The sequence below is a fragment of the Rhinolophus hipposideros genome (genome assembly GCF_964194185.1).
Source record: "Rhinolophus hipposideros genome assembly, chromosome: 6".
Classification (NCBI taxonomy): domain Eukaryota; kingdom Metazoa; phylum Chordata; class Mammalia; order Chiroptera; family Rhinolophidae; genus Rhinolophus; species Rhinolophus hipposideros.
Genome location: NC_138052.1, coordinates 22148860 through 22163637, shown reverse-complemented (window position 1 = coordinate 22163637; position 14778 = coordinate 22148860). Strand labels below are relative to the sequence as shown.

Here is a 14778-nt window from a genome sequence, read left to right as displayed (position 1 = left end):
TTCACGTCCTCTGCCCATTTTTCAATTAGGTTGTTTGAACTGTATGAGGTTTTCTTTTTAATAGAGTTTGCATATTAACCCCTTATCAGATGTATAATTGGCAAATATCTTCTCCCATTCAGTAGGATGTCTTTTCATTTTGTTAATGATTTCCTTTGATGTGAAAAAACTTTTTAGTTTGATGTGGTCTCATATGTTTATATTTTTTGTTCGTTATCCTTGCTTGAGGAGATATATCAGTAAAAATATTACTAAGAGTAATGTCTTAGAGTTTACATCCTATTATTTTCTTCTATGAGTTTTATGGTTTCAGGTTTTACATCAAAATCTATAACCCATTTTGAGTTTATTCTTTGCATATGATGGAAGAAGGTGGTTCAGTTTCATTTTGTTTAGTATGTATCCGTCCAGTTTTCCCAGTATCATTTATTAAATACACTGTCTTTTAAACAGTGTAAATTTTTGCTTCCTTTGCTATAGATTAAATGACTATATAGGCATGGATTTATTTCTGGGCTCTCTATTCTGTTTCATTCATCTATTTGTCTGTTTTTTATGGCAATACCATGCTGTTTTGGTTACTATGGCCTTGGGGGTGGCCTCACCGTGAACCTGCCTGTTGTCCTGCCTGCAAGGCTCAGCTGCTCAAAGAGCCTCCTTAGTTGCGTGGGTCAGGCTGGGTGACCCAATCTTGAGAGTACCTCCAGGGATGCAGCACTAGCTGGGCATGTTTGGTAGTTTTTATAAGGTTAATGCAGATTCATTGCTTGTGCCAGTGCCTGGGCTGTGACCACTTCACAAAAGCTCTGAGAACAGCCCCTGATTACCTCAGGGCAGTACCTGGCCTGTGACCACCTCACAAAAGCCCTGACAAAACCGCAGCTAGACACCACTCGTCCAGGGCCTGCAGATCCCCAACAGAAACTCAAGAGAGACTGTAGCATAAGTTATATAGATCACTGCCCACCATCAAATGTTCCCCACGCAGCCACAAGTCAGCCACTACTGTGAAAGGCTTCTGCAGCTTGTGGGGTAGACCCAGAAGGCTAGAGAGCCCCTGACAATGCAGCACTAGGTGGGCAGGGTGGGGTTTCAGCGATTCACAGGGTGTTGGCGGTGGTTTTTCCAAAGTTAATACACTTTCAGTTCTTGCACCAGTGCCTGACCCATGACAACTTCATAAAAAAAGCCCTGAGAGCACCACAGCCAGTCACTGCTTGCCTCAGGCCCACATGTCCCCCAGAGCCACCCAAGAGAGGTTTTGGCACAGGTTGTGGCTCTTGAGCATCTTTTCACGTACCTGTTGGCCTCCTTGTTCATGTCTTCCTTGCAAAAATATCTACTCATATCCTCTGACTTTTTAATCAGGTTTTTCTTTTATTTTTGTAATGAAGTTTAATGAGTTCTTATACATTTCAGATTTTAACCCCATATCCGACATGATTTCCAAATATTTTTCCCATTCCATAGGTTGCTGATTTATTATATTGATTCTTTCTTTTCTTTGCCGAAATTTTTTAATTTGATGCACTCCCTTATTTATCTTGCTTTTATTGCTTGAGTTTTTTGTGTCGTATCCAAAAAATCATTACCAAGACGTATATCAAGGAGCTTTTTTCTCTATGATTTCTTCTAGGAGTCTTATGGTTTAAAGTCTTATATTTAATTTATAAAGAACAGAATTTCTTAACTATTGATGTAAAGCATGACTGATGAATTTTATATTTACAAATTGAGACTACATTGACAGCGATGACAAGGAATCAGCAACTTGAGAGCCGACTCTGTTGAATAAGGTTCTGAGTCTCAATTTAGCTCCAATGATTGATTGAGGTTACTGCCATCACTGATGGAAGGGGATGTCCAGCATGTGTGACACACATTTGTAATCCCTGACATAAAGTACACTAAAACATAATATATCACCCTATGTGTTATATATTTACTGTGGAACTAAATGTTAAGAAGAAGAAAGTAATAATTCAGGATATAAATTAAACAGGACAGAAATTCTATAACTGTAAATGATTTGCAATGGAATTTAAATTAAATTACATAAAATGACTACTTTTTTTTTTTTTCTTCTAATTTCTACTGACATTAAATTCACTTACCTGGCAACTAAGTATATGAATGCATCTTAGACACAAAGATATTTAGACAAGGTTTTCATTGATCTAGGATTATAACAATCAAGAATGTGGTCAAATTAATTTTTAATTTAGTCAAATCCTTAGTCAAATAAATATACTATACAAAACTTTCTGAATAGCTTTTATTTGAGTCCATTTTGTTTCCGAATATATTCTGTTGAGAAACCCAATCTAAAGGTCGAGACGATATTCATATATATATATGGCGCACAGTCAGATTCTTCTTATTATTATCTTTTCTAGATTCTAGAAAAATGAGATACTAAAAGATATTGGATAAACAATAAGAAGGAAATAAAGACTATTAAAGGATTAAAAAAAAGAGACTTATGAGGAAAGGTAAAATTAATAGAGATTATAGACCCTGTACTTCAGAAAGTATTTAAGAAAAATCCCCAGGCAAATGAAAAAAATTACATAGAAGCAATGATACTCTTGGTTTTCATCAAAGTTATTCTTAAAAAATAAGGTAGTTATTTTATTATCAAAAAAAAAATTTGGTTGAATGTTTATCTATATTGTAGGTATGCAATATAGGGGCAGCTTTTTAAATTCATTTCAAAATTCAGATTATAACAGTTTATACAGTGCTCACTTTGGCAGCACATATACTAAAATTGGAACGATACAGAGAAGATTAGCATGGCCCCTGCGCAAGGATGATACACAAATTCGTGAAGCATTCCATATTAAAAAAAAGACAAAAACAGTTTATACAGCTATAACAGATTATAACAGATATTTCTACTAATTTCAAATAAAATAGATAATTCAATATTCAAGAAAATCGATGGAAAGAGAGGGTTTGGGTTCAGAATTATTTTCATTTTTTTGTTCTGTCTAGGTATTTGTTTTTGTATTCATTTTTTTCCATCTTAATAGCAACGGAGGCGCTCAGTATAAATTTTTTAACAATTAATCTGCCAGAGGCAAGTGCATTTGAATTTATATCATTTCAGAAATGAAATTGAAACAAAACAGAGTTGAAAACCATACATATGAAAAGTCTAATGTGTTTTTTGTCTTGGTATTTAGATGAAGAACCTTTTCTAATTCTTGCTGATCATCATGAGATAAGGAAAATTAGCACTGATGGCTCCAACTACACGCTTCTAAAACAGGTATGACATTGCCATGATGATTTCATAATATTCATTATGGCTACTCCATTTGTGCGTTAGAACCATAGAAATACCTCACAGTTAGAATTTATGAAGCACTATTCATGGATGCCTGCATTAATGTTTATGAGATTACCATCAATTTTATTTTGTTTGAATTGTCCATATGATGCTCTGAATTTGTCACTTTACACCACATCAAAGAAAGTAAAAGATTCAAAGTATAATAAACGTAAAGCAACAACTATCTCAAGAATAGCTTGATTATAAAAGCCTAAAATACTCTTTTAAGGTATTTGTTGCATTTCCCAAATTGTTTCCACCCCTCCCACATCTTGGGATTTAAATACAAACATCTTTCAAGTTTCTGTGCATGGACAAAGAAATAAAACAGGATGATCCCTAGTATTTAAAATTTGAATATAGCAAAGAAGTAAATGTGTGTTTGTAACCCAGTCATGGTTAAATGGTGGCAAAGCACATATTTTCAGTCTTACCCTCGTCATCTCTCAACCCATCCCAAAACCCAAGAGAATCTGGACTTCTGTTTTGATGTTTGAGTCCTATTGTCAGAGTTTATATATGTTATTTGATATGAAAACGTATAATTTCCATTTTATGACATGATAGAAAGCTGTTAATTGCTCACCACATTTATTTCCCCCTCCCAATCTGCAGTATAAATAGCAAAAAAAATCAAATGATTAAAATTAAAGTGACTACTACATGGACTAGAGAAATCACATATAGTTAATTATAGCATGTTTCTATTTGTCAGGAGAAAGAGCTTCTTTGGGATGATTCATTTTGCTCTGCTACAAATTTCTCTTCATCCCAAACTGTGGTGACATGAACATGTGAAAGCACTGTCTAGAATAAGCGTGCCAAAAATAAGGATTGTTCTTATTCTTGTAATATATTTATGCCAGCATCAGACATAGGCAAAAGAAGCCATTCATGTAATTTTTCAGCAACATAAAGAATACTTAATTAAAATTGTTTTTGCCACTCCACTGATAGATTCCTTCACTGCTGTTGTTAGAGTTTCATTAATTTTGCTTAAGGATTTAATCTTATTTTAAGGGCAAACATTCATTCGCAAGTATGATGTTGACTCTTACTGACAGAGTTGGATTTTCCAGCTTTCCTCTTAGTCCCGATTAAAAATGAAAATTTCACATGAAAATTCAGATTTCTAGCTGCTCATAAAAAAAATATGAAGGTGTAGCAGTGCTGGGCTCACATCCCTGAATGGCCATAATCCAAACTGTGCAGTGTAGCGGCTACCACTTTGACATGGAGCCCATGCTTTCCAAATCACTAGAGTCCTCAAACTTTCCATGTGCTTGCCACACGTATACCTTCCTTAGTTATGAATATTGGTGAGGTTTAGTCTCTTGCTCTTGAATTTGGATTTGCCATCAGCATCCAATGGATCAAACTGCCTCTCTCTCTAATTCTGAGCCCTGAGGTGATTGAGTAAAATATAAAATATCTGATGTTGCTTATAAAAACTAAACAGAAATCCATTAAAAATGTAGAAATTAGGCAACTCTCTCGTGTCTATAAGAGATGAATACCCATAGGACACAAGTTCAAGAATGTATAACTGCTTTAAAACAGAATTTTTTTCACTAGCCAAATGATTTTCTGCATTAACTTATTTTTTTTCTGTACAATATAATTTTAAGCTTATAGTAAAGTTATAAGATACTGAAAATTATTTCTCTTGCAGTAGATCTCCATATGTCCTCTATACTATCCAAGTTATGTGTGCCAGCCATTGATTTCCTTACATGGTCTCTGGAAAAAGGACATGTTCATTTTCTCTTTCCTAAATCGTGTGTGTTCTTTATTTGTTGTTGTTGTTGTTGTTGTTTATTATTATTATTATTATTATTATTATTATTATTATTATTTAGCGTTTCTTTCTTTTGGACTATGCTATCTTAAGAGAAAGTTCTCTTTTTGGGATACTCTAGCTCAGCTGTACCACCCAAATAGCAACACTATTTACTGACTTCATGAAAGTCCCATAACAGAGCATCAATGGCAGCTTCTTGCTTCATTTTCCAACCCTGTGGCTCTGGACGTGTCTGTTGATATCTCTTTTGTTGTCTTTCATAGCTAGTATGGTATCAGAGATCGTTCTTAATGGAGCAAAATGATTTTTTTCTACTATGCATCATTTAAAACCATATCATATAACCAAACCACTTTAATGCATGCTTTCAGGTAACACTTTTTTCCTGGTGGCATAATTTTAGACGGTTGTCAATCAGTAATACCTAAGTGGGATGAATTTCAGACAGTTTTCTTAGTGCAGTGTTTATGAAAATAAAGAGGGAGTGAGGAAGTTGAGGAAGCTCATGAGGACTCTGAATACCTGTGTTTTTGGAAAGCTTTTATTAATGGTGACCACTGAGTAAGGAAACAGAGACCCCCCAAAAAAGTAAAGATAACTCTCACATCCAGTTTGACTGCATGCTGTTTGAAATATATCATTTCTACCAGAGGCCATATTTTTATCCACAACTTTATCATAGCATTATAGAAAATTCCAAGAAGTTCTAGGTAGTAAAAATCCATTTACCCCCCTCAGAGATTTGTCTACATATGGAGAATGAGGTAGAAAAGAAAAGTAATTATCTCTCCACATTTTCTCTCAGTCAAAATAAAAGAAAAGACACAACATCCTTGCTTTAATTATTTGGGAATCTTTTGTATAAGTTATTTAGGAAGAACGATTTATCTTAACATCATGAGTTTTGAGTTTTGGTCTCTGTTATCATCAGTAACGATCTCAAGAACCTTTGTAGCATCTAATTATAAAAACTGGTAGATTTTTTTTTCCTTACCCTATGTAGTCTAGAATATAGTTATAGCTGGACCAACTATAACAAATTCATACACCACATTTAGAAAATATACTGTATAACATTTAGAAATAAAAATCGAGTAGCTTTCCAGTATGTTATCTGATTTAATTCTAACAGTGCCTTTTATTCCAATAAAATTGTGTAGAGAAACAAAACACAATTTTCTAAATTAATCATCTTGAACCAAAGGGTACAAATCTTCAGCTACAGAAATGAAATAAGCAAATAGGATTTTGATAAAACCAATTTTCAGCTCTGAAATCACTGGGGTGACTATAGTTTTTAGACATTATTTTGACCATGCCCACTGCTGTTTTAATGTTCCTTGCATATGATTCTGCGAACAGCATTGCACTGTTTTCTGTTGGGATGTAGGATAAGCCGTAGAAAAATGACAAGTTTGGTTAGAAAGATATGTCAGAATTCAGCTTCAATTTCTCTACATTTAAAGCTTTAGTTTATTATATTAATAGTTGATTTAACTAAATTTGAAATTGGATTTTATTATATAAATTGATTGTTCTAAAGAAAGGAATAAAATAATATTGCCACGACTGAGGATCCTGGTTAAATCTTTGCTAAAGTTAGCAGTTTTCTCTGTACCATTTCTCTCTAATTCTATGATTTATCTATATCCATATGAATTGCTGGCCCATCGCAGAACCTTAACCCATTTACCTTATTTACATGGTGAAAAAAGCATTTGAATGTAAAGAATGTTATAGACTAGCATTGAAATGTATTTAGTAAACCCTTTATGAAAGTTGGAATATGTTCAATATATATTTTAGAACCTCGATTGGTTTTACATAGGCAATTTCCTAAGATATGTGTACTTAAGTACATTTAGTTAAGGAGTCCTCCAGTTTTTAATGAATGAGTTTGAGTGAATCTTTTGAATCTGTGATTAAACATTGTTTTTGTTTGTTTGTTTGCTTAGTGTGTATAGTCATTATTCTTGAGTAATCATGTCATCAGTAAAAAGTATACTTGCATTTATTCATCTGGGCATAGTGAGGAATTTACACTGAGTCATGTTTACTTCATTGTATTTTGTTTATGGCCAATGGCACACTACGCTGTGGGCATAGGCTATTTCAGGTTACCTTTATAATCTGGAGGTGAAGAAAAAGAGATTGCTCACATAAAGCCAATAAAAACAAAAGATTTGAACCTATGATTTTGAAACCATCACTATTAGACATTAGCCCTACTGTCAGAAGAAAAGAAAAAAGAACATTTGCAAGAACCTTCTCTGAGTTGATTCTATACATAAGTTATCCGTAGTCTTGGAGATGATTATAAAGAACTAAAATCTGAACACTAATAATTTAGTTTTGGCCTGATTCTTTTAAATAACTATATAAATTTAATATAGTGTTTATATCAACAAATTCTAAATTTTGAAAATACATATGGAAACTGAAATCAGATGTGGCAAATACCATCCTTCCTCCCAGAAACCAAACCAAAGCAAATAAAAAACATCTCTCTGAAGATGCTAATCTTCATCTATAGGACTGCAATTGCTCATAAATTACTCCTAAACTAAATGAGACTTAACTACATCTTTAGGGGGAATATTGATGTAAGCAAGCTTACATCAGATATAAAGATATAGTAAAGATTTCTCGGGGCTTTGCCAAGTGTCTGTAGTATCTATTATTATTTTTTAATCCATAAAACTTGATATATTAATACATGATTCAAGCCTTAAAATGAGTTAACACAATTGAAATTCTGATTCAAGTTTTGTTAGCCCATTGGGGTAGTAAATCTATGAGCCCCAACAATAGATCAGAATTAAACCTACCCCTAAGTAATCATTTCAATCCCCAGATGAACAGTCCTCAAACAAAATCAAACAGCAGAACTGCTAACCCAAACAGCTGTAGCATCTGCTGAATGTAGCAACAGAAACTCATCTGCTGAATTCCTGTTCAATTTTGGTACCTCCTTAAAAATGCGTAACTGGGCATCTAAAGTGAGGTGTTTCCTCATATTTCCACCACGTGGGGAAAAAAGATGTTGACTATCCAGTTCCACTTTGTCAAATATTCATCTAAGGTTATAACGTTTAAATTTGAATATGGCATTGTATTACCTAATAGGCCACTTAAAACATGAATAGGATAAAAAAAGGAAGAGGAGGAAGAGAAGGAAGAAAAAAAGTAGGAAGCGGAGGAGAAGATCTCATTTATATATTTGAGACAAAAGCTTTAAAATTCTTAAACCTTCTTTTCTGACTTTAATCAAATGGCTGTCCAGGGATCATCATAAATCTTCAGGGATCTTCTGTTTTTCCATTTTAGATATGTGTTCTTTTCTAGTTACTCTACAGAACAGACAATAACATCAAATTTATATTTAATATTAACCTAAAGTGAGAATCTTTCACTTTTATCCCCAAAAGCAGGGTGCTTTGTTGTTGTTGTTTCTTGGTTGGTTTCCCTTACTGTCTATTTACTTAAACCATTATATATAAACATTCTGAAATCGCTGTGGCTTCCAGTTCAATTCCTTGAGTCCCGCAAAGGATGGTGGGCGGCGCCACCTGAAACTAAGATTGAACACGGCATCTTGAGATGAGCTGCTCCTGAGCTCCTGGATGGCTCAGTTTGTTGGAGCGCATCCTCACAACCACAAAATTGCCGGTTCGACTCCCAAAAGGGATGGTGGGCTGTGCCCCCTGCAACTAGCAATAGCAACTGAACCTGGAGGTGAGCTGCGCCCTCCGCAACTAAGACTGAAAGGACAACAACTTGACTTGGAAAAAAAAAAAAAGTCCTGGAAGTACACACTATTCCACAATACAAAAAAAAAAGTAACAACATCTTAAATGTATGGTGTTGGGGAAATGTAAACATGTGATGCTTCTAAAAAGAATTGGCTACAAATGCTATTCTTGTAATAACCATAAATATTTAGGTACAAAGGAAGATAGTGATTTTTATAAATTCCTAAAACATTTAAAAATAATTTCTATTGACTATTATTCAAACACATACTTTTTTTTTTTTTTTTTTTTTTTTTTTAGGGATTAAACAATGTTATTGCTATAGACTTTGATTACAGAGAAGAATACATCTATTGGATTGATTCCAGCCGACCCAATGGCAGTCGCATAAATAGAATGTGTTTAAATGGAAGTGATATTAAGGTAACTAGATATCACAATACAGGGATTATTGGATATTTTATTGGTGTGGTTGAATTGAATAGACAATGTTATTTGGTGGTAACGATATACCTCATAGAATGTATTAGGATTGTTTGAATTTCGCATTTTATAATGTAAGTTTAATATATATTTCAAATATGAAATATGAGGGTTTTTTATCCTTAGGTTTCATTATAACACTATTACTTGCAATTACATAAAAATCAAATTGAGAAAATAAAATTTCGACCCTTAGTCACATCGCTAGAGAATGTAATGGATGCTTTCAGCTTGAATGATTAGTACTTCAGATAAATTATGTTGGTTTATATAAAATAAAAAATGGAGTATTAGAATGTGTAATTGAAAAAAAGAGTAATTAAATTATAGGTTAAAATTATAACACTATTAAAGTTAACCTACTGTAGGTAGAAAAAATTGAATTCATTTGTGTAAAATCATAAATGTTCAGATTAGACAGCATCATAATTAAACATGTCACATTCTAGATATGAGATACTTCGCACCATTTCTATGTTATCTCAAATTTCAAAATAAAATTATTTGCATGGTATATGTACAGCAAATTTATTAAAAAGAAGTTTAAATACAAATAGGTAGAATCCGTTAATTATTTTAACTTCTTTAGCTTTGTATAGTATCGCACAGACATATTTCGTAGAAGCAATTAATTTTGAAATATTAATTAAATCTTGAAATCTGTAAACACAACCAACAGTAGGTTGGGTTCTAGTGATGTACAACAATTGTATTCAGTGATGGTTTATATAGTGAACTATCAACATATGATGAAGAATAAGGAAGGGTATATTTTTGTTTCATAATTAAATTATTTGATATTTCATATAAAAACTTAAAGTTATATTACTTGATCATATATTTTTATAAGACATTTAAAAGGTTTGGTTATCTTTGTATTTTTTGAAGATGATTTAATATTTTTAAAGACGTTAATTCACTACTGACTTGCCAGTATTATCTCATTACTACTTTAAATTATGTCACAATGTAGGGTTGCAAAATGCATCCTTTGGGATTAATAATTCACTAATTTTCATTAAAATTATCAGACATGACAATTTTCCAAATTTGGGATCTGGGGGAAAGAAGAAAAGATGTTATACAATTCACTGTGGTAGACTGATATCAGTAATTGCTGAAAATGTTCATGTTGTAAACAAACATGTCTTTGTTTTTGGCTTTGGTTTTAATATCTTTACTATTTATGGCATTTAAGAAATTACTATAAAATTTCAATAGTGTTTTTTTTTCTTCTGTATAACTATTGGCTTATAGAAGCCCCAAGTTTCAATTATTTCTTTCATACAGTCCTCAAAGCACTGAAAACTCAAAAATAGCAGCCATGTAGATAAAAAATTTTAGATTATTTCATATGCATTGTATTTGTGCATAAAAAGCTTACATCCTTATTATATTTGATATTGACATGGGTTACAAATAGGCATAATAGTTGTATGAGAATAATTTTACTTTCCTTTGGTTAAGTTAAAATACTTAAGGTATGTTCTACCTTGTGTGAGTGTGTGTGTGTGTGTGTGTGTGTGTGTGTGTGTTTTCTGTCCTTGTAGTAGATCATTTAAATAGGGCAAGAAGAGTTGGGGGAGTGGGCAATGCTATTAGTATCTCCCCTAGAAAATATTAAAGATAAATATAAATAATTATGTGTGTGTGTATTTTTGTGTCAGATAGAATTTTTGCCCCAAATATTAAGACAAGTAAACTATAATAAAAATGTAACCAATAACTGTTCAAGTGTCTATCAGAGTTTTTAAAAAAAATTTATTTAGGTGTTTTGTTCTTAAACCTGTTTGTAATTTCTAGGGGCCTGATTAAATATTAGGTAATTTCTCAAATATAAGTAAGAAATTTCATTAGGGTAACTTGTTCTATGTATTAATTATACTTATCTAAATGTCATTTCTAATGTGTAAATAGAATTACATATCTCTATAAAAATCAAGAAGCGATTGTTCAGTTCTTACTCTAGACATTTATACTGTTAACTTCTAAAATTCTTATTTTGTTAGGTAGTGCATAACACAGCCGTCCCCAATGCACTTGCTGTCGATTGGATTGGAAAAAACCTCTATTGGTCTGACACAGAAAAAAGGATCATTGAAGTATCCAAACTCAATGGATTATACCCTACTATACTCGTTAGCAAAAAGCTGAAGTTTCCCAGGGACCTGTCTTTAGATCCTCGAGCTGGGTTTGTAACAAGCATTGAACATCTTAAATTAGGATTTAAGACTGTGGATTACATGCAGTGTGGTAAATCCTGTTTTGTAGTTTTTAACATGGAAACCATTAAGTGTGAATGTACAGATATTCTTATAGATAAATCAAAAATAGAAAAGTGACTATTGCCATGAAATTATTTTTAAATGATGGGATTTTGCAAAAAGTATATTTTAAAGTTTTAAACACAACTTTCTAACTAATCAATAAATATATTGTAGAAACCAGTAAAAATTACAGATTTCTTCTGTTTTAGTGACTTAAATCTTGGAGCAAAGACACACAAAGAACAAACACTTGGATCATGTTTTGCAGTGTATGTGATAGTCACAAATACTGATGATGTAATATCTGTACCACTTTAGAGCAGGAGACATGAGTAGTATCCATGGAAAATAAATAGAAAGGTGCATTATGCATGTATTCAAAAGGAATCACACAGTGGCAATGTCACGAAAGATTCCTAGTGGCTCTGTGATTCATTGGCATTTCATTGTGAGAATGGAGAACAAACAAGTCATTGTCAGGATCAAGGACAGAAGGCTGGAGATTTCAAATGAGGGATGAATGCACATTAAGGTGACAACACAGTCTGTTGTGTGTTTGCTAAAATTCTATAGATTATGACCATTATCATTTACTTTCAATTATGTTGTTTTGGTAGGTAGAGAAGGCATGTCTTTGCATTGTTTTTTGCACTATAATTTAGAGTGAACACGTACTCCAAAACGATCTCTGTAGAAGTTCAACCTGCCCAACACGCTCATTAAAATAACAAATTTAGAGTAAACTTTTATGTTTTAAAATAGGACACATTCACAGGAGCAAGTTTTATGATAACTGTAGTGCTCTAACTTTTCTTCTGTCTAAATTAATTTCACACATGTTTCACCAAATCACTGCATTTACCATACCATATGCAACAATTAGATTTTGCTTCTTGCTAATATACTGACTCTGTTGTTTGGCCCCTTATGTTTATAATTGGCAAAGTAATCATGTCATCATTTTATACCTTAATTTTAAACATTAATTTGGGTAAAAGCAGTACCCAATAGAGAAAATTTGTGTACTGTAAGTATTATTCTGTTTCCAAAATAATATGCAAGTTTTAACTTTTTACTATATAATTATGGATCCATTTTGTTAATTTTAAAAATATTTATTTACCATAGCAACAGAAATTTCAAAAGTGTCAATTCTATTTTAACTGAAACAGTGTCATAAGAATTCGTTTCTATAAGTTTCAAGAAATAATGAACAAACATACTAAATTTGGTTACCGTCATCATTCAGTCATAAAAATATGATTAATTTAATTCCCTTTGTATTTTATCAAAATATATTTGTTTTACTGTGCCCTAACCATTGTTTTGTTCTTCAAAGTCAATATGACTGGCTTACCTTCTCATTTTCTACTACTCAAGATGCTTCATTTTCTAAATGAAAGTACAAGACCTATTTATAATAATAGTATTTTGGAATTTCATAGTTATAATGCAAAAACTTCACCCTAGCCTAGTGAACACAGCTGAATCTAGCTTTAAGATTTATTTCTCCAAGATTACAGTTATTACCCCATAAACGGAAAGCAGCCTTAAATTGTCATCAACAGGAACCCAATCACCAAAAGTGACAATTAAAAGTGAAGTATTAAATCATTGCAGATGTTATGAAAAACTCTTGATTTCATTTTTGTATAACATTTGGGTTATGATATGAATATGCCATATTATAACTAAAGAAAGAGATAAAAATTGGACCTTTTTATGAGACAAAGCCACCTATTCTAACAAGTAAAATGTAATGACACCTTTTTGTCCATGTTGTTGTCTTAGTTCCCCAAAGTGAGACGAAAGGGTAACCTCGATATTAGCTTTTAGAGTTGAGCTTCAGAATGAAAATGCCGTACCTTATCAGATAGTGTGCAATCACGCTATAAAAATGACAGCTTAAGTTGTAAAATTATTTATTAAAATTGTGATTTAATCTTTCTACATTAGATTACCATAGTTATTTGCATATATTTTAAATATGCCAATGATACTGCCTTCGGTTTCGTTGAGAAACGTGGTTTCTGGCCTGATATTTAGTGAGGGATTGGGGAAGGATTTGTTTAATGGAGAATAAAGATCATGGGACTAATGTAATGAAGCACTAAACATTTAGGAATTAGCTTGGTGGTCTTTTCTATCTTTTAATAATATGCCAATGATCACAATATAAAGGTTTGGATATGGTGGTTACTAATATGGTTACTCGTGCTAAAGAAGATACGAGTAGACAAATCATCTTCCTGGTTGTGAAATTTAAATTCAGCTGAAATTCAGATTGTAATAATTTCATTATCTAGTTAATTTGGGAATCAGTGTTCTAATTTATCATAAATTTTGGGTAATCCAAATTATTTACATTCAATATCTATAAAAGTCATTTATGCAGAATATATGTGTATATATGTATATATATATATATATATATGTATATCTATATATACACACATGCACATATTTGAAGTAGAATGGAAAATTGTATGTTAAAACTGTACTGAGCATAACTTTATCTTTTTGGATGATTAAGATGTTGATTCAGCTTATCATAATATCAAAAAACCATTATAATTGTCTTTAAAGGGAATATGTGATATTCCTAGCTAACAGAAAACAAATGTACCTACACATTCATTCGTTTAACTCATATTACTATAGCATAGTGTTTGTCTAGCACTGTTCTAGGTAGGAGTATAGAAATAAAAGGCATAGTATCTGTTTCCAAATATTTCACCGTTGTGTAGGTAGGCAGATGAGTAAATAATTAAAATATAATGCAATAACTCATAAAGTAGAGAAAAGAGAAAATGTTACTATCTAAACTAGGGTCAGAGAAAGTTTCCTAGACTGGATGGGTGGAGCAAGAATTACCCAGGTAGTGAGGTGCATATCAGAGCAGAAGGTGCTTCAGGCAAAAACAATAAGCCTACCAGAGGGTGGTAGATGGAAGGAGAACTGACTGAGTGGTGAACACACAATGTGATATAGAGATGACTTATTACAGAATCGTACCCTTGAAACCAGTGTAACTTTACTAACCATTGTCACCCGAATAAACTTTAATTAAAAAAAAAAAAAAATTTCCAGGAAAGCAAAGGCACATACAAGAGCATGTCACCTTGGGAAGAACCCACA

At 32.5% G+C, this 14778-nt stretch overlaps 1 protein-coding gene across 7 annotated transcripts in view; it reads left to right on the top strand.

The window, feature by feature from the left end:
• The window catches only part of LRP1B (LDL receptor related protein 1B), a 1877633-nt gene that overhangs the window by 1628741 nt on the left and 234114 nt on the right, over positions 1-14778 (top strand). For all 7 annotated transcript variants that reach the window (XM_081051911.1, XM_081051912.1, XM_081051910.1 and 4 more), the window contains 3 exons: positions 3189-3274; positions 9191-9313; positions 11383-11564. In XM_081051911.1, the coding sequence (XP_080908037.1) occupies positions 3189-3274; positions 9191-9313; positions 11383-11564 (391 nt within the window). The remainder of the gene's footprint in view (positions 1-3188; positions 3275-9190; positions 9314-11382; positions 11565-14778) is intronic.